Source organism: Macaca mulatta, chromosome 9 (assembly GCF_049350105.2).
Source record: "Macaca mulatta isolate MMU2019108-1 chromosome 9, T2T-MMU8v2.0, whole genome shotgun sequence".
Lineage (NCBI taxonomy): Eukaryota > Metazoa > Chordata > Mammalia > Primates > Cercopithecidae > Macaca > Macaca mulatta.
In genome coordinates, this window is record NC_133414.1 from 20,621,858 (window position 1) to 20,642,765 (window position 20,908).

At 35.5% G+C, this 20,908-nt stretch overlaps 1 protein-coding gene across 5 annotated transcripts in view; it reads left to right on the plus strand.

The window, feature by feature from the left end:
* Positions 1-20,908, plus strand: part of MALRD1 (MAM and LDL receptor class A domain containing 1) — a 732,448-nt gene that overhangs the window by 11,385 nt on the left and 700,155 nt on the right. For all 5 annotated transcript variants that reach the window (XM_028826041.2, XM_077945484.1, XM_077945481.1 and 2 more), the window contains exon 2: positions 11,454-11,594. In XM_028826041.2, coding sequence (XP_028681874.2) covers positions 11,454-11,594 — 141 coding nt within the window. The remainder of the gene's footprint in view (positions 1-11,453; positions 11,595-20,908) is intronic.

Below are 20,908 nucleotides of genomic sequence, written 5' to 3' on the forward strand. Positions count from 1 at the left end.
GAAAAAAGAAAAACACCATTTTTAAGATTTCAAGGTTTGTCAGCAAAGTTATCTACCTTGAAGATTCTAGAGTGTCAAAGCAGCCTTGTGTCATGTGCAGCAGCGCTATTCGCAACAGCGAAGACATGGAATCAGCCTAAATGCCCATCAATGATAGATTGGATTAAGAAAATGTGGTGTATATATACATCATGGAATACTATGCAGCCAGAAAAAGGAATGTGATCATGTCCTTTGCAGGGACATGGATGGAACTGGAGCTGCTCTCAGCAAACTAACACAGTAACAGAAAACTAAATACCGCATGTTCTCACTTATAGGTGGTACCTGAACAATGAGATCACATGGACACAGGGAGGGGAACAACACACACTGGGGCCTGTCAGAGGTTGTGGGGGTCATCAGGAGGGAGAGCATCAGGAAGAATAGCTAAAGGATGCTGGGCTTAATACCTAGGTGATAGGATGATCTGTGCAGCAAACCACCATGGGACATGTTTACCTGTGTAACGAACTCACACATCCTGCACATGTAACCCTGAACTTAAAATAAAAGTTGAAAATCAAAAAAAAAAAAAAGGAAAGAAATATTGCATTATAGTACAATTGGATATGTAAACAATAGAATTAAGAAAACAGAAATAAATCCTTACATTTATGGTCAAACAACACCACCACCACCACACTGAACTCCTTTTTGAAACTTTTACTGATGTAGATTCTGAAAATTTTCCAGTGAACGAGGCATAGCAAATGAAATTTACAAGTACTTACTTGTAACTAATATGTCAATGGTATGAATCTTTATTGGGAATTTTATCGTTTATTTTAGTTAAAATAAACATACCTACTAAAGCTTTTTATTTTTTCTGTGCTATCTTTTCTACTTCCTTCAATGCTATTTTATTATTATTTATTCAATACTTTTTATTTCTATGCTATCTTTTCTCCTTCCTTCAATGCTATTTTTCTTCCAAGAGAGTTGATTTTAATCTTGCTCCCATGGATGGACTTCAGAGAGACCTTGAACTGGATATGTCTTTTTTTTTTTTCTTTTGGGATGTATGTCTATTAGATTCCTTCTGTTATTTTGAAAACAGTGTTCATAAAACACTTTTTAGGTCAAATAACACCATTAGGAACTTTTCACTCTTGTAATTGTTTTATGACTTAGATGCTGGTGTATACAGTGGTGTAACATAAATCATTTTCTTTAATATATTTTGATGTCTATAATTGCTTCCTAGTTGTAGACTGTTTTGTGTCATAACGGGCAATGGAAATATAAAAGAAAAGATGAACCATAAGTTATGTGGATTGTTCTTTCATCTCTGGGTATGATGTACAAAACTGGCAGTGCTTCCCAAAGCCTGTGAACACACGAAAGCATTGAACTGGGGAAGTGTTCTCAGCATATTCTGAAAATTGGCTGCGCAGTGACTCTTTCTTCTAGGGAGAAAGTAAAACTTTACTGGAATTTTATTTTGACCCATCTTCCAGAGTTTCTTATCACAATTCCGGTAAAAGATGCCTTATAACGATTAGGGAAAATTTGGTGGGGTCATGTACCTTAGTGAGATTTTAATAAAAAAAAAAAAAAAAAGAAGTATTTCTGAATGAAATGATACCATTCTTCCAGAGCTGCAAACAATTTCTCTGGTGTTTTAAGGAGCTCATGAAAATGCAAAATAGTAACCCCATTTGATCAGGAAATTTACCTAGTTCTTCCACTTCTAGAAGACTGATTGGCACTTACAGTCAATAAATATTTAATAGACTGGCTGATAGTACTGGTTTACTGACTGAGTGAATGGAGGAATATTCAGTTGCACTATTTTCTTTCACCATGGAATTGGATAAAACTACTCTTGCAATGTAGTCTGCTCGTATTTTATGGCTCAAGTGTGTAAATTGATGTCACACAAGAAGAATATTCAGTTTGTGAGCTCCCTTTGAAGATTTCAGACACCTGGCAACATCAAATGGTGAATCGTTTCTTCCAAAGCAAATGTCTTCTGAGCCCATATCTGTGCATAGATAGCTCTCCTGCCATGTTTGTCATCCCATGTACATTTTTCTGCTTATAAGCAAAAATGTTTGTAACTAAATATCATTTCTTCATGTATGTATTGACACTTTAAGCTTGGCTAGGAATTCTGAGAGAAGCCTGGCATTCTGTTGTGAAAGCTATCAAATTTATGACAGCAAAGACCTTGAATCACAGTTTTTAAATAAGTTTCCATCAGAGAAATATGAATAGAATATAATATTCTCTACTACCCAGAAATAATTGTGACTTTCCACTGGGTAGGTCTTGAAATGCTTGATTGAATTTGGAAAAGAAATTTTACTTATTTTGAGAGAAATTGAAAACCTATTTGGGGAAAAAGTGACAGGAGTTCATTTGTTCATGAATTAGCTTAATGAAAAATTTGTCCATGTAAAAGATTAAACTTTCTGTTTAGGGCCCTGTATTTATCCTTGCAGAAACTACTGAAAAGCCATTACATCTTCTGGCCAAATAGCTACTCTGGAATAGAGAATTATTTGTAAACAGCTATACAACACTTCTAATACTTGAGTGAATACTGCTGTAAGCTGGAGTGAATGCTATACCTTGTTAATATTTCTGCAAATATCATCAGACACCTGCAAACACTGAAGACCTCCTTTGAAGGTTATGAATCATCAGGCAATAATAAAGTTGAAACATGGTCTGGTAATCCTTTTTTCACTGATATAGATACCATTGATGACACAATCCTTGCCAAAGATGTTCTCAAGACTTAAGGATAAAGGCAACTATATATGACAAGAATCCTGCTGAAGGAATATTGGATAATTCTGGTGTGAACTTTAACAGTACTCACTTAATTCACTATAGTATACCTTTGTGACTTAGGGTTTTTCTTGTTTATGTGTCAATGAAAATATTAAAATTAATTCAATGTAAATGATAACAAATATATCCTTGATAAAAACTAGTTAATACTTTTAAATCACCAAGCCAAATAGTAGGTCTTTAATTGACATTTACTCTTGAGAATTATGACATTTTACTTTCATTTAATTGGAATATTTTGGATTCATTTCATTCTTTTCAGGAACTGGCCGCTAATTTTTACATTAATTGAGAGTAGGGAAATTATTCTTTATGAAAATATTTTTGTATGTTATCTAAATGAAGGAAATGGTTTTCCAGAACAATACAATGAATTGTATGTACAATTTTGTGACAATGTAATACATAGTGTGTTAGTCCATTTTCTATTGCTATTCTAGAATCTTTCAGACTAGGTAATTTATTAAAAAACAAAAAGGTTGATCTGGCACATGACTCTGCAGGCTGTAGAAGCATGACACCAGCATCTGCTTGACTTCTGGTAAGGAAGCTTATATTCATGGCAGAAGGCAATGGGGGAGCAGATGTGCCACATTGTGAGACAGGCAGCAAGGGAGAGGAGGAGGTGCAAAGCTCCTTTAAACAACCAACTCGCTTGTTAACTAACAGTGAGAACTCACTCATTACCGTGGGGAGGGCACCAAGCCATTCATAGGGGATCCACCTCCATGACCCAAACACCTCCTGCCAGGCTCCACCTCTAAAACTGGGGATCACATTTCAACATGAGATTTGGAGGGGTCACACATCCAAATTATATCACATAGCTTTCCTCAAAAAGGGATAAAACACACTCATAAACTTGGAAAAGAAGGAGACCACCTCAACATAATAAAAGCCATATGTGAGAAACCCACAGCTAACATCACACTTGATGGTGAAAGACTGAAAGCTTTTCCTTTAAGATCAGGAACAAGACAGGAATGGCCATTTTTATCACTTCTATTCAGCATAGTTTTGAAAGTTTTAGACAGTGTAATCAGGCAAGAAAAATTTAAAGGCATTCAAATTGGAAAGGAAGAAGTAAAAGTATCTCTATTCATAGACAACATGATCTTAAATGTAGATTCTATTTAAAAAAAAAACAGAGCTAGTTAAAAATCTCAGCAAAGTTGCAGGATACAAAACAAACACACAAAACTCAGTTGCATTTTAGTACACTAACGAACAGTCTGAAATGAATAAACCAATTTCATTTACAATAGCATCAAGAAGAATAAAATACTGAGGAATAAACTAAAGAGACAAAAATCTTTTATATTGAAAACTATGTCATTGTTGAAAGACATTTACAAAGATATAAATGGAAAAGATGTTCTGTGTCCATAGATTGGAAGATTTAATATTATTAAGATTTCAGTATTACCCAAAGCAATCTACAGATTCAGTGCAATCTCAGTCAGAATTTCAATAATTTTTCTTTTGTAAAAGTAGTAAAATTTTTTTTTTTTTTTGAGACAGAGTCTCGCTCTGTTGCCTGGGCTGGAGTGCAGTAGCTGGGACTACAGGCGCCCGCCGCCTCGCCTGGCTAGTTTTTTGTATTTTTAGTAGAGACGGGGTTTCACTGTGTTAGGCAGGATGGTCTCGATCTCCTGACCTCGTGATCCGCCCATCTCGGCCTCCCAAAGTGCTGGGATTACAGGCTTGAGCCACCGCGCCCGGCCAAAAGTAGTAAAATTTATCCTAAAATTCATGTGGAATCTCAAGGGACCTCAAAAACAAAAACAAAAACCTGAGAAAATAAGAAAGAGGTCTAACACTTCCTGATTTCAAACCTTACTAAAAAGCTACAGTACCCGAGTGTGGTATTGACATAAAGACAGACATCTAGACCATGGAATAGAATAGAGAGCCCAGAAATAAACCTTCAAATATATGGTCAAGTGAGTTTTGAGAAGGGACCCAAGACCAATGGGGAAAGGACGGTCTTTTCAACAAAGGTGGTGTGAAAATTGGGTAGCCACAAGCAAAATAATTGGAGTTGGACCCTTACCTTATACCATATACAACAAAGTACCTCAAAATGGATTGAAGACCTAAATATAAGAGCTAAAACTGTAAAACTTAGTAACATAGGAGACAAACTTCATAATATTAGATGTGGTAAAGATATATTCAATATGGCACCAACAGCACAGGCAACAAAAGAAAACAGATACACTGACTTCATCGAAATTAAAAACTTCTGTTCATCAAAGGACAGTATCAAGAGAGTGAAAAGGCAATCCATGGAGTAGTAGAAAATATTTGCAAATCATACATCTGATAACAGATTAATATCAGAATGTAAAAATAACTACAACTCAACAACGACACAAAACAAATAACCTAATTAAAAAATGAATAAAGACCTAAATAGACATTTCTCAAAAAAGATATATAAATGTCCAATAAGCACATGAAAAGATAGTCAACATTGTTCATCATTAGGGAAATACAAATAAAAACCACAATGAGATACCACTTCACACCCATTATGATGGCTATTATAACCATCCAAAAAATCTCCTAGAAAATAATGTATATATGAAGATTTGCAGAAATTGGAGCACTTGTGCTTTTCTGTTGGGAATGTAAAATGTTTTAGCCACTTTGGAAAACAGATGACAATTCCTCAAAACATTAGAAATAGAATTTCCATATGATATAGCAATTTCAATTCTTGATATATACCCCAAAGAAACCAAAGCAGGGAATTGAATAGGTATTTGTACACCCATGTTCACAGTAGCGTTATTTACAATAGCCCAAAGCTGAAAACCACACAAGTGTCCATTGATAGATGAATGGATAAACAACATTTTATGTGCTACAACATGGATTAACCTTGAAGACATTATGCTAAGTGAAACAAGCAACACACACACAAAAACATCCACTGTATGATTTCTCTTATACGAGTTACCTACAATACTCTAATTCATAGAGACAGAAGGTAGAATTGTGGTTGCCAGGGGTTGAGGAGGGAGAAATGGAAAGGTGGTGTTTAATGGGTACGAAGTTTCAGTTTTGCAAGATGGAATGACTTCTGGGGATAGATGATGGTGATGGTTGCTTAACAATGTGAATATACTGAATACCCCAGAACTCTACACTTAAAAATTGTTAAAATGGGCCAGGCATCGTGGCTCATGCCTGTAATTCCAACACTTTGGGAGGCCAAGACTGGTGGATTGCTTGAACCCAGGAGTTTGAGATCAGCCTGAGCAACATGGCAAAGCTCCATCTCTACAAAATGCAAAAAATTAGCCGGGTGTGGTGGTGTGCACCTGTAGTTCCAGCTACTTGGGAGGCTGAGATGGGAGGATCACTTGAGCCTGGGGAAATCAAGGCTGCAATGAGCCACGATCGCACCATCACACTCCAGCCTAGGTGACAGAGCAAGACCCTGTCTAAAAAAGAAAAAAAAAAGGTTAAAATGGTAAATTTTATGTAATGTATATTTTACCATAATAATAAAAAAAAGAGTAGGACTCTGATGGGAAGACTGCAACTGTGCCTCATAGAACCTGTAGGAGGAGGAGAAATGTACATTATTAATATTGACCCAGGGAAGATTTTGAAATAAGTGTGGTTTCTATCTCATCTCTTCCCTTGCTAGATTTTTCATAATTTTGCTAGATTTTTCATAATTCTTACATTGTGTTCTGTCTTCTAAGAACATTACGTTGTGATGCTTTACCCAGACCATACTTTCCAGAGTTAATCCTGAGTTCTGGATTATCTGAGTTTCTTCACCATTACTACAATGGAAACTTTATCCTATTCATTCCCATTTTTTCAAAAGCATGCACCAAGCTGACTGTCACTTTGGCATATTATTTAATATTTTTCTTTCCATTATCGTGTTAAAGATCAAAACTAGGAGGAATTCTTTAGTGGTTCTTTAATGAGAGAATCTGACAGTGTGGAACCCAACTCAGGAGATAATTGTGGCTTCCAAGCAACCTTCCAATCCTCCCTCTTTGACTGCAGTACATCTGACCTTTGGGATTATAAAATTGAAAAAAAAGTGATACATTGCACAAGTTCAAAAAGTCCAGAAACTTGGATTCTACTGATAAGTTCCTGTATAGCACTCCTAATTGTTCATTATATGGTCCAACTGTGGCGTTATTACTTCACACTATTTAGTGATGGCTGTCATCTACATGGTGACAGATTTTATTACAGCAGATAGTTTCAGACTTGAATGCGATTGTGTGGAATATGAAGTTTAAAGGTAAACCAGCTACAATTCAAGGAAAATTATTCGAATTGTTTAAAATGTGCAGTTCTCTACTGGGGAAAATGAGTATTTAGAAAATTTTCCTGATGTATTTTTGAGTCATCTGGCAGTTATTAGATGTTCAGGATTGCTTTTTGTGCTAAAAATTAATTGAAAACCTGTGCCCATTGGATTCATTTTATAGCAAAAAGAACCCCTGTTGAGACTATTTCGATGAAAAAATATTTTATTTAGCTATTTTTTTTTCTGGTTCTTACACTAAAAAATTACCATTATCTTGTGTATTAAAAAAACAAAGAACATTGCAAACAGACATCAACTAAGTAATTTTTTTGCAGGAAAATTTCTTGGTATTTAAAAAATGTTTGACCACCTGTGTGAGAATGTGTGTACCTTTCATACACATAATTGTTGAAATATGGTGATAAAATAATTTAGAATATTTTATAATCAGATCATTGTAAAAATTGTTGAGAACTAAAAGAAACTTGAAAATAGATACATACTTATGTCAATACATGCATAGCTAATTGAATCTCACATACACACAAACACATATACAAGTGACTATATAATTTAGTTCCTTTTTTTGTTCAATCAGATTCCCTGGATAATTAGGAGTCTATAAGGTAATAATCTGGATATTCCAGCTATCCTAAGTATGTCCAAGGCCTTATAGGAATTGTGTATTTGATCATAGTGTGATTCATAGACTAATAGAATTTCTTTGCTTTTGAAGAGAATGATATCAACTCTATCTGGAAATACTAGTTTCCTTAGGCCAACTAGGAGCTCTGATACAGCTTTAATTCTAGTTCAGTAATAAAAATGGGACAGTGGATTAATAATTATGCCTCAGAGGAGAGCTTTAAGAGCTATGGTTCTGGAGTACAAAAACTTGTGTTCTGTTCTTGACATTAGCACCCACTAGCTGGTCTATCTTGAGCAAGTTACTTAATGTCTGTAAGACATTATCTGAGTTTTCTCATCTTTAAAATGGAAGAACAGGCTTGCTTCATGAGGCTTTCTTCTTGTTTCATAAGAAATAAGTTACTTCAAGTGGAATCTCAGCACAGAATAATTACCTCAATAAATTGTAGCAATGAGGATTCTTCTTATTATTATACAATACAGCTGGTGGGCAAATTTTTTAAAAATAAGGGATCTAGGAGTAAAATTAATGAAATAGGCCATGGCGAGGAAGCAGGCTTCATGGCATGTGATTGGCTGAATCCACAGATGCTGAAACCACAGACATACAAGCCTCATTACCAGTGGCCTGTTTTGTGGATTTTGCTCCTAGGTCCCTTATTTTGAAATATTTTGCCAGCCAGTGGTATTCTGTAATAATAAGATTCCTCATTGCTGCACTTTATTGAGGTAATTGTTTTGTGATAGGATGAAATGAAAATTATGTTCTTTTGACTGGGTTGCCAAGCACTATTTAACTATTAACCAGCATATTTGCTCCAGCTACAGCTAGTGCAACTAGTCAGGAAGTGAAGGAACTTGTCAGAGTGATGCAGATATGCAGGTGAGTGCTGAAATTAGGGCTTAGGCTGGGAGGGTTCTTGGATTCACTCAGGAAAGAATTCACTTAAAGAAGTTTCAGAGTCATAGGGCAGTGCTTTGGATATATAGTTAATTGTTCAACAATTATTAAAATCATGCTCAAGGCCTGCTTCTGTGCAGATGCAGAGTTCAAGTTCAAAGCAATTCAAAGCCACGTTCTGCAACAGTTTTGTTCAAGTAATGAAAAAAAAAAAAAGACTGTTGAAATCTCAAAGCCAAGTGGCTCTGGTGATGGAACAGGAAGTATAAAATCTCCACTGTTTTTTAAAGTTTGTTCTTTCTACTTTCTCCAAGCTCACTGTAGTAATCTTATAACTTTACACAGCTGTTTTGTTAGGCAACTCTGAATCAAGCTGAAAAGAGCATTAAAGAAATTAGGAGAATATCCTTTGCTCCTTTTTACTACTGTGGAATATGTTATTCTACACTAAAGGTTAAAAGAAGGGGAAAGGAAAACAAATCATTATATAACATATATTGGCTACAACAAGAGTATTACACGTGAATTGTGAAAATTAAAAAAAAAAATTCAGGCCAGGCATGGTGACTCATGCCTGGAATCCCAGCACTTTGGGAGGCCCAGATGGGTGGAACACTTGAAGTCAGGAGTTGGAGACCAGGTTGGCCAACGTGGTGAAACCTCATCTCTACTAAAAATACAAAAACAAAACAAAAGAAAATTAGCTGGGCATTGTAGCACATACCTGTAATCCCAGCTACTCTGGAGGCTGAGGTAGGAGAATCACTTGAACCCAGGAGGTGGAGGTCGCAGCGAGCTGAGATTTTACCACTGCACTCTAGCCTGGGTGACAGAATGAGACTTCATCTCAAAAAAAAAAAAAAAAAAAAAAAAAAATTCACAGATAAGCTGGTGGTGGTAAACATCAGTCTTTTATTGAATTGTAGTTGCTTCATGTGGAGTAGGGCTAACTCATAGGTAGTACACCTGGAGCCATGCTTGTGGGGTGTTGGCAACTGTAGTTATACCCATTGTTACATACATGCAAATCAAGGAGTAGGTTAATGCAAATTGAGGGGCAGGCTACTTAGAAATCTCTAGAGGCCGGGCGCGGTGGCTCAAGCCTGTAATCCCAGCACTTTGGGAGGCCGAGGTGGGTGGATCACGAGGTCAGGAGATTGAGACCATCCTGGCTAACATGGTGAAATCCCGTCTCTACTAAAAATACAAAAAATTAGCCGGGCGTGGTGGTGGGAGCCTGTAGTCCCAGCTACTCGGGAGACTGAGGGAGGAGAATGGCATGAATCCAGGAGGCGGAGCTTGCAGTGAGCCGAGATCGCGCCACTGCACTCCAGCCTGGGCGACAGTGCGAGACTCTGCCTCAAAAAAAAAAAAAAAAAAAAAAAACTCTAGAAAGGGAGTGGTAACTTTGGGTCATTGCCATGGCATTTGCAAACTGTCATGGCACTGGTAGGAGTGTCTTATGCTAGTGAGCAATGAGAGCAGCTTGGGATTGTTTCTGTAGCCATCTGCTGGTTTCTGCCAGCTTCTTCACTTTATCCTGACTCGACCAGATCCTATTTTGGTCAGCAGGGTTGAGACCATAAAACAAGTCCTGCTATTCTCCTACCTCAAAAGGACCATCTTTACAGTTGCTGAGGACCACAACCTGGGGAGGGGCCATTTGTGGTTGAGATCATCTATTTTTAGAATGTGACTTTCTTAGACGTTGGATAATAGAATAAAGCCCTACATGGGTAGGTATTGGGAACAACCACATGCTTGAATTCTTCTGTTTCTCCCTAGCCTCTTAGATCACCCAGAGAAAGAGTCAGAAATGTCTTTGTTGTGATTTAAAACACTAAACTTTCCTCAAACACTGAGATTCAATGATGAGGTGCTGTACGTAATTTCAGGAGTATGTCTCGGCCACTAATGGTTGAGTTTTCATCAGCGGGGTCTCTGTGATTTGATCTGCCAAAACCTGAAATTCTGATATGCCTGCATGGCATGAAGATGGAAGTTGAGTTTTAAGATGTAACCTTAATAATAATTCCATATATGTTATGGTACCTAAGAGTTATAAAGTCCAATGGTCTCTTGCTCTCCATGGATAGCAAGTCTGTGATATAAAATGATGTAGTATTTGCATATAACCTATGCATATCTTCCTGTATACTTGAAATCGTCTCTAGACAATTTATAATACCTCAGACAATGTAAATATTAACACTATGTAAATAGTTGATATACTGTATTCTTTAGGAAATAACAAGAAAAAATCTGTATGTGTTCAGTACAGATGCATTTTTTTCCTGAATATTTTTGATCTGCCATTGATTGAATCCACAGATGAGGAATTCATAGACATGGAGGGCCAACTGCATTTTTATTTGTATTGTATTATAGATCTTCATAGCAATTGCTTGAGAGACACAGGACAGGATATTATTGTTCTGATTTTGCAAATAAAGGAATGGCTTGCTATGTTTGAATAGTTAAGCTAAGACACTCAGTAAGAATCAAAATCAGGATTAGATCCTCAGTCTTCTGACCCTGTGTCGTGTGGCATTCTTTCTATTTGAACACACTGTTTTTTGTTGCGGTAACTTACTAGAATATTGGATGCATGAAAAGCTTTGCATTAATAAAGTAGACTTAGATTTGTAAGGAATAATTCTTATGTTAACTTACATTTGTCATTTGTTGCTAAACTTTATTTTTCTGCTATTGTCTTATTTTTTAAAAAGCTAAACACAGTTGTGAAAACCAGTTTCTCTTCTCTCTCATTAGGCTTGAATTATGAAAGATGTGATTTTGAGGATGGTCTCTGTAACATGACTGAAGATCAGAGTCTGCAACCTCATTGGACAAAGAGAAATGGGATGACCAGTCTATCACCTCCGTTTTATGATCACAATGGTGATGTGTCTGGTAAATGCTTTAAATTTATTTTCTCACCTCTCTCCCTTCCTCCTTTCCTTCCTTCCCTCCCTTCCTTCTTCATTCTTTTCCACCTCTGTTTCTTCCTTTCCCCCCAAATATTTAATTAGGGAAGTAGAATCTAACTACATATTAGTAGTTAAAATGCCCAATTTTATACATTCTTTAACCAGTTTCGAAATATTTATGATTTTAAAATGTCACATCGGATTCTCACAATTGGGTTCCTGGGATTCCAATGGGCCTATTTAGATAACTGGAATTTTCCAGTTTTTCTTACTCTTTATGGAAATTGTAAAATGTAAATGGGAAAATATACCTAGATTAATTAGACAGTCAAATGTCTTTTATTTTGGCTGTACTGATTTTAGCTTTGGGACAATATACACAGCTTAATTTGACAAATTTCTTTTATTTTGGCTGGACTGGTTTCAGCTCTGTCTAGTACCACTTGTTAAATCAAGTTGACTGGAAAGCTCTGCTGAACTGCTCTGTAGACTTTGACGTAGCTCTGGAGTGAGCCAGAAACTTTTTCATTTATTAACTAATGAACTCCATTCATTCAACATCAGGTACTGGGTGTTTAAGATGTACTAGAGAGCAAAAATGGACTCCATGCCTGCCCTCATCTGATGGCTTTACACATGCTAGGAAAAGAAGGAACACATTTCCTGGCACAACTAAAAGCTAGTTATTTTTATAAGTGATACTTCCCTCAAATAAATTCAATTAATGTTAAAATATGGTTATTACCCTAGAGGTAATTTGAAACAAGCAAATATTCAGGCATTTGATGTTAGTTTGGCAGAGTTTTCATAACTATTACACATGTGGATTAGACTCCCTGGTCTGTCCTTCCCTAGCTGTAAAATCTTAAATTAATTTTTGAACCTTATTTTTCACAACTTTAAGAGAGGAAATAATGATGCTAAATTTTTAGGATGGTTAAGAACTACATGAGAAATTGTGGATAGAGCTTATTATAGAAAACCCAGAACTCAAAAAAGTAGATGTTTAGTCCATTTCTGAATAATTTTGGTGTTGCTAATTTTACCTCTACATTGATAAGATGGAGTTTCTTAATTTGTTTGGCTTTAATGTCAAAAATTATTTTTGTTTAGAATTCCTAACAATTTTTAGGAATCAGCCAGTTTTATTACCAAAAAGGGACCAGCCTCACAAATAGTAACAAGCACTAACTGCAACATAGGAAACTTTTATTACAGATTTAGTTATGTTAGATGGTGATAGTGAATCTTGCTCCCAACCTAACGGCCATTGCAGTCTTACAGATGGCTGATTCCATATGTCTCTCCTTTAGTACCTCTCCTCTGTTTCTTTCTTTTACTCAGAAGGTTTTTCACAGCACATATTTATTTACTCTAGGCTTTTGTTTGTTGATGGCTCTTACTGAATGCCTCTTGCTTGCCTCCTTACTGCGGAGTTAAATAACTTCAGAAGACACTGTGCTTCCCAATTTTCTTCTCTCTCTCTTTCCTGTCTGCCATTTTCCCTCATTTTTTTTTTCATGCATATTTTTGATTGCCTAGTCAAGAGATAAAATGGGGGCAATCCACATCAAAACTGAGGTGTTGTATAGGCAGATGCCATAGAATGATATCATCTGGGTTGACTTAAAATCTCTGGAATCAGACTAGATGGGTTTGAATTCCAGCCTTGCCATTCCGCTAGTTTTGTAGTCTCAGTTTCCTCATCTGTAAAACAAAGATAATAATAATGCAAGCTACATAGGAAAAAGAGACAAAATATTGCCTGCATAACTAATTGAAGGCTGGTAACTTTGGTAATAGTCATGCATCTCTTACTAATACAATTAAATGTTAACATGTAAGTATTCTCTAGCAATAATTTTAAGTAAGCAAGTGTTCTGGCTGTAGATATTAGCTGTTGGAAAATATTTATAGAAAAATGGTCTGAATCCTGTCTTTACTCAAAAATTCTTATTTCATAAGTATTAACCAAATTTTTGATTAACTTACTCTTGAAATGATTTGCCAGTGCTCCAAAATTATATTTTTCATTATGTAATCAATGCCTTGAGTGGCAAGTTTGAGAATCGATTAGAACATTAAAAACATCACTGTTGTCGATATTTGAAATCTAGTAAAGCTCAGGGAAAGAATGGTTAAAATGTAGTACTAATTTTTAAAACAATGTAACATTGCATTTAGATAAAATAGTTGTACTACAACAAAATCAAATACATCTTTGTAAGGATGGTAAAACTACTTTTAAAGATGGGAATACAAATATGAAAGTTTTAAGTAATTCTGAAGCTCAGCTGATATTAAAGATGATAAAGGGTTTTTTAATGTATAATTCACTTTAAGTCTATCAAAGATTAAAAAACAATTTATTTGAAAAAATATTTCCCATTATGCCACAAATTATTATTTTCTAATTTGGGCATTTACAATCAGTTTTAAATGAGGATATTAGAGCTTTTGTTATTCTGATCCATTGTTAGATCTAAAATTCATATATTATGAAACATGTACACTATGAAATAGCATCTGATATTTTTATTTTGTTCTACAGTGTTCACATATATTGTGTCTATAATCTCTACATATTATAAACCCTACAAATCAATGTTATAATATTGCTTTAGACAGCATTAAAATGAATGAAGAAGAAGATATTCTTTTATCATATTTATTATTTGCAGCAGTCTTTATTTCTTCTAACTATCTGAATTTGTTTCTGGTATCATTTCTCTGCAGCTTGAAGAAACTCCTTTAGTATTTCTTGTAGTGCAGTTCTGTTAAGGATAAATTATATTAGTTTTTCCTCCTCAAAATGTTTTTATTTTGCCGTCATTCTTGAAATGTATTCCTGCTGAATATATAATTTTTCATGGTCTTTTTTTTCTTTTAGTACTTTAAAGGCATTATTTTGTTGTCTTCACCTAGTTTCTAATGTGATATCCACAATTTCATTTTTTTCTGTGTGTAATATATCTGTTGTTTTGATGCTTTCAAAATTTGGTCTTTATTGTTGGATTTCAGCATAAGCATTTTAAATTTTATCATACTTATGTTAACTAAGCTTCTTGAATCTGAAATGTATGCTATCGGCCAATTTTGAAAAGTATTTTGCTCTTGTTTATTCAAATAGCTCTGACCCATTCTCTCTTTCATTTCCTTTTTGTATTACAATCATCTGTAAGTCTAAGAGGCTGTTAGATGAGGCTTCACCATATATTTTGATTTTGTTTTCTGTTTTTCAGAGTGCATAATTGCAATTGATACGTCCTCAAGTTCTGTGATTTTTTCCTTTGTTATCTTCATTCTACTGACAATCCTATGCAGTGATTAAAAAAGAAATCAACTACAGATGCTTCTCAAATTATAATAGGGTTATATCTCAATAAATCCATCATAAATTGAAAATGCATTTAATATACCTAACCTGCTGAGAATCATAGCTAAGCCTAGCCTACCTTAAACTTGCCGAGAACATATACGTTAGCCTATAGTTGGGTCAAATCATCTAACACAAAGCCTATTTCACAGTAAATATTGAATACCTCATGTAATTTATTGCATATTGTACTGAAAGTGAAAATAGAGTGGTTATGTCCCTCCGAATATATATCACTTTTGCACCATCATAAAGCAGAAAAATCTTAAGTGGAACCATTATAAGTCAGGGATTGCCTGCACTCTGTTTTTCAGTTCCAAAATTTTTAATTGGTTGTTTTAGTTAAAATAAAAATTTCTCCGTTACCTTTTCATTCATGATAAGAATATTTTCCCTTACTTCATTATGCATAATTATGTTGGAAGTTTTAAAATCCTTGTGTGCATCATCTCAGATTTACCTGCTGCTGATTACATTTTCCCATGTGTGATTATGTCATCCTAGTTCTTTGTCATATAATTTTGAGTTTTATCCTGCATGTGTGAATGGAGGCTCTGGGATGTGTTGTATTTTTTTTGAGGCATGGTGATAATTTGTTTAAGCAAGTGATTAAGTTGCATAGACTCAAATGACAAACTATTTTTTTTTCTTTTTTTTTTTTGGAGACAGAGTCTTGCTCTGTTGCCCAAGCTGGAGTTCAGTGGCATGATCTCAGCTCACTACAGCCTCTGCCTCTCAGGTTCAAGCAATTCTCCTGCATCAGTCTCCCGAGTAGCTGGGATTACAGGCATGCGCCACCACTCCTGGCTAATTTTTATACTTTCAGTAGAGATGAGGTTCTCCATGTTGACCAGGCTGGTCTTGAACTCCTGACGTCAGGTGATCCTGCCTCAGCATCCCCAAGTGCTGGGATTACAGGCATGAGTCACCAGGTCTAGCCTCAAATGACAAACTTTTTTCTGCTCTGGGCAGCAGTCCAAATATCAATTCAATTCCTCTAGGCTTAGCTGCTAGAAGGGCTCCCTGCACATACAGGTTTCCATTTTGGCCAGAGACTTGGACAGAGATTATTCATAGAACATTGGGGCACTCTTTTTATTATTTTTTTCTGGCTCTCTTCTTTATAAAATTTCTCTTTTTTTGGTCATACCTGGCTATTCCAGGTTTCCCTTCCTAGTTCCTCAGGCCAAGGAGAGAGCAGCCCTTCTCTCAGAGTTTTAGCCTTGCACTCCACCTGCAGCTGCAGCCGGACCCTATACCAAAGCCTGACAGAATGGAATTTGCTGTGAGCCCTTCACCTAAGTTACCTATCCCTTAAAAATAATGCCTCCTCTCTTTATCTCAAAGTACTCTTGTGTCCCAGCTTATAGATTTTTCTTGTTTTTCTACCATAGTCATTATGTCAATCCCTGAGTTTCCCAACTGAGTGAACACCAGCATCCCCTAAGCTGCTCTATGTTGCCCTTTCTGAAGGGAAACTTAGCCATAATCCACTCCTAAGTAATATGTAGGCTCTGCTACATACAGGTTGAGTTGGGTTCTTTTATTAAGAAGAAATTGTAAAAGACCAAACAGGGAGACAAGAATCCCACATTCTCACTCTCTAGATTATGTTTCTGCAGCCTTTATGGTCTGAATATCTGTTTATTTTTAAATCAGTGAAAATTTAATGTCCTTTCCTTCCTTTCTATATTTACTTTGAAAACTCTTTACTGAACATCTGCATTGCTCCACATGCTCTTCCAGGACCTGAAGATATAAAAGTGAACAAGAATTCAGCTCTTGTCCCTGGTGAACTTGCAATCTGGTGATAGAGACATAAACCATTTACACGTACTTATGATTATATATTAAGAGTTAGAAAAAAGCAACTAGCAACTGTTTTCTTGTCTGCACGTACGCATTTAAAAGCTCACAATGTGACAAGGATACAATGTATGTGCTTTGCAGATGTTGTTTGGGAGCATCTATGTTGTTTGTAATCTGAGAAATTTCCATTGAACAGCTCATCTATTCCAGGCATCTGCACGCTTTTCATTGAAAGGGCTGATAGTAAATATTTTTGACTTTTTGGGCCATATGGTCCATATCCCAAAAACTCGACTCTGCCATCTACTCTATAAAAATAGTCATACATACACAATACATAAAGATTAAGCATGGCTGTGTTATGTTAACCTTTTGTTTATGAACATGGAAATGTATAATTAATATCATTTTTACATGTTTAAAATATTTTTTTGAATTTTTCAATGATTTAAACATGTAAAAATGCTTCTTAACTGTAGGATATGCAAAATTAGGTGGCAGATGGATTTGTCTGTGGGTTATAGTTTGCTGCCCCTGGGTCTGTTCACAATAAACATTAATTGAGCATTTTATGTCTGACACTATTCAATATTGGACATAAATGAATAAAGAATATAATTCTTCCTCTAAGAACACAGATACATTATAATCTTAATTTTAGTGCCCAGTGTTCACATTTATAACAAACATAAGTGAAGCAAACTTTGTTTCTGTGTCAGAATCAGCTTTATTATGCTATTATTTAAACATGTATCTGAACTTTCAATTAAGGGGGAAATTTTGTTATAGTAGTCAGTCCTCTTTCTTTAAAATAAATATGTTTAGTGCTTACTTGTACTGAGAGTACAAACAAGATGTGTTAACGAAATGGAATTACAGTGTCTTTTTTTCGTTTACCCTGTTTTTTTTTTTTTTTTAAACAGAGTCTTACTCTGTCACTCAGACTGGAGTGCAGTGGCATGCTCTCGTCTTACTGCAACTTCCCCCTCCCGGATTCAAGCCATTCTCCTGCCTCAGTCTCTTGAGTAGCTGGGATTATAGGCATGTGCCACCATGCCCGGCTAATCCTTGTATTTTTATTAGAGATGGGGTTTCACCATTTTGGCCAGACTGGTCTTGAACTCCAGACCTCAAGTGATCTGCCCACTTTGGCCTCCCAAAGTGCTGGAATTACAGGCGTGACCTACCACACCAGACCTCTTACCCCATTTTTAGTATGGTAGTTGTGTTATTTTAAAGGTAAAATTATTAAAATAAAAATTTATTACATATGTATATTTATGTTGTTAGATTTATATATGCTGATTATTATTGTTAATTTCAATGCAAAAGCTTTTATTAATTCCAGTGTAAGACATCATGATAATGTTGTTAAGATAATAAGGACTACAGGTTTATCATCCCTTATCCAAAAATCTGAAATCCAAAATGCTCCCAAATTGGAAACTTTTCGAGTGCCAATATGATGCCACAAGTGGAAAATTCTGTACCTGACGCCTTTGGTTTCTGATGGTTTAATGTGCAGAGACTTTGTTTTTTGCACAAAATTATTTTAAAACATTGTACAAAATTACCTTCAGGTTATGTGAATAAGGTGTATATTAAACATAAATGAATTTTATGTTTAGGCTTGTATCCCATCTGTAATGTATGTGCAAATATCCCAAAATCTGAAAAAATCTGAAATCCAAAACACTTCTGGTCCCAAGCATTTTAGGTAAGAAATACTCAACCTGTATTAAGTTACAGGCTATATATCAAGGTGTTTGTGATGTCTTTGAGATACATGTTTGGGAATAAAACAATTACTTATTGGGAGAAAGAACAAGGTACAAAATATGGGTTTGAATAAATTTCTCTGAGACTAGAGACAAATTCCGACTCCAGAAAGCAAAAGAGCATTTGAGAAAATAGTTGAAACATGAGTAGTAGTTCAATGGATGGAGAGATGAGAGAAATGATATTTCAAATGGAAAGAACCACGTAAGGACGAGGTGGAGATAGTTGCTGTGCTCAGGCGATGACATAGAAGTCTACTATGACTAGAAATGACTGGAAATAAAGAAGATAGGCTCAAAGTGTATGTTGTGAATGTCAAGAATTATGTCATCCACAGGTTACTGATTTTGCTCACCTGAACTGTTTCCTTGCCTTCTTTTTCCTCCTATACCCAAACTGCTTCACAGTTGACAGTCGTATTCTGCCACTGTCCAACCAGGCAGCAGAAATGAGGGACATTGATGGATATAATAGCAGTGGTTGAGGAATAGTGTAAGGAATTTCAAGGACATGCATATTTGGTGCTTAAGGATTCCTTCTGCCTCAAGCAGTATTTTCCAGAGAGCTTTAGTTTCTTGCACAAATGCTTTCATTGTTAAGTTAATATTGCCAAGGTCCTTGATGTCTGTCTGTTTGTGTGTGTACATGAATTTGAAATGGGTGAACTATATGAGATTTTCATAGTCCCTCAACAATCTTGACATCTTTTGTGCATTGGATAATATATTTGTTCTATTTTTCCACTTATTTCAAATTCAGAGTTATATGTCATACTTGACAACTTAGATACTTATTTGAATTAACTGATACCATATCAATGAAATTTTGCAATATAATATTAATAGTCAAGCTGTCAAATATCTTAGAGTTCCTATGAGAGCTAAAAATGATATATTCCCTAATTTCTCTATTGAAAAATAGATATATTTTTCTATGCATCATTTGCTTTTCATTTGGCAATTTTTATTTTTATAGGCAGGTGGCTTGATTATTTGTTGAATTTGTAGATGATATATTCTTCAAATTAATTTAGACACAATTGAAAAAAATTCATGCTCAACAGAAATACATAAAAATCCCATAATAGTATATTAAAATTAAAATATTACAAATTTCAGAAGATGCATATTTTGAACCATGATCTGAGGGTCATTTGAATGAGATTCTGTCAAATGAGTGTGATCATGATACTTTACTAATGAAATTGGTTGGAATGTACCCAATAGATGTCAATTACCTACATATGAACTCTGGGAAGTATGATGAACAGTAATTTGTTTTTAAGTATCTTACAAGCGAATTAGTCCAGGAAGCTTACAGAGACTCAAACTACTTTAGCTAAGCTTTACAGATTTTGATCAATACCTTGGTATATTGCAAATGGAAAAAGAGAATTAAATTATTGTCTACGTAATTGTGGCAGGCAGATTATAAAATCTGCGCCTCCCCACCCCACCCCAATTTCCTATCCTCTAGTTGTTCAATCAAACATTAATCTGGGCACTTGTGTGAAGAGATTTCGTAAATGGGTTACTAATCAACTGACCTCAAAAATCACAAGATTATCTTGGACTGTTCAAGTGGTCTCAGTGTAATCACATGAGCCCTTAAAAGCAGAAGTGGAAGGCAGGAGAACTGAGGCAGAAGGGAAGATTAGAGAGATTTGAAGTTTGAGGACTTGACCTGCATTGCTAGCTTTGGAAATGAAGAAAGAGGATCACAAGAAAGTAATACAGGGGCCACTAAAATTGGAGAACAATCACTGGTTAACAGCCAGCAAAGATGCAGGGATCTCAGTCTTAAGGCTGTGTGGAATTGAATTCTTATGGCTGCATGGAATTGAATTCTGCCAGCCACTTGAATGAACTTGAAAGCATATTCATCCTCAGGGCCTTCAGAAGGTAGCACAGCCAACCTACACTTCTGTTTCAGCCTTTTGTGCATCTAAGAAAAGAACCAGCTAAGCCACACCATGCCTGGACTTTTGACCTATAGAAGCTGTGATATAATACATTTGTGTTGTTTTAAGCCACGGGGTGTGTAGTAATTTGTTATGGAAGCAATATAAAATGAGTACACTAATTTTCAAAATTTTTAGGGAAAGAAAGGTTTATATTTTCTTGATTGTCTATTCTTGCTAATAATGAACGTTTGCACTGAGTAAAATCTCCCTTTTACTGGGTAAAGAGGAACAATTCTAAAAGTCATCTAGAGACCTGGATTCTCCTTAAACACTAATTAATGGTATGATATATGGGAAAATCCCTGGGTTTTCTTTTTTCTCTTTTACATGGTTCCAGTTCCTCTAGTTTTTCATTTATATGTTTAATTTT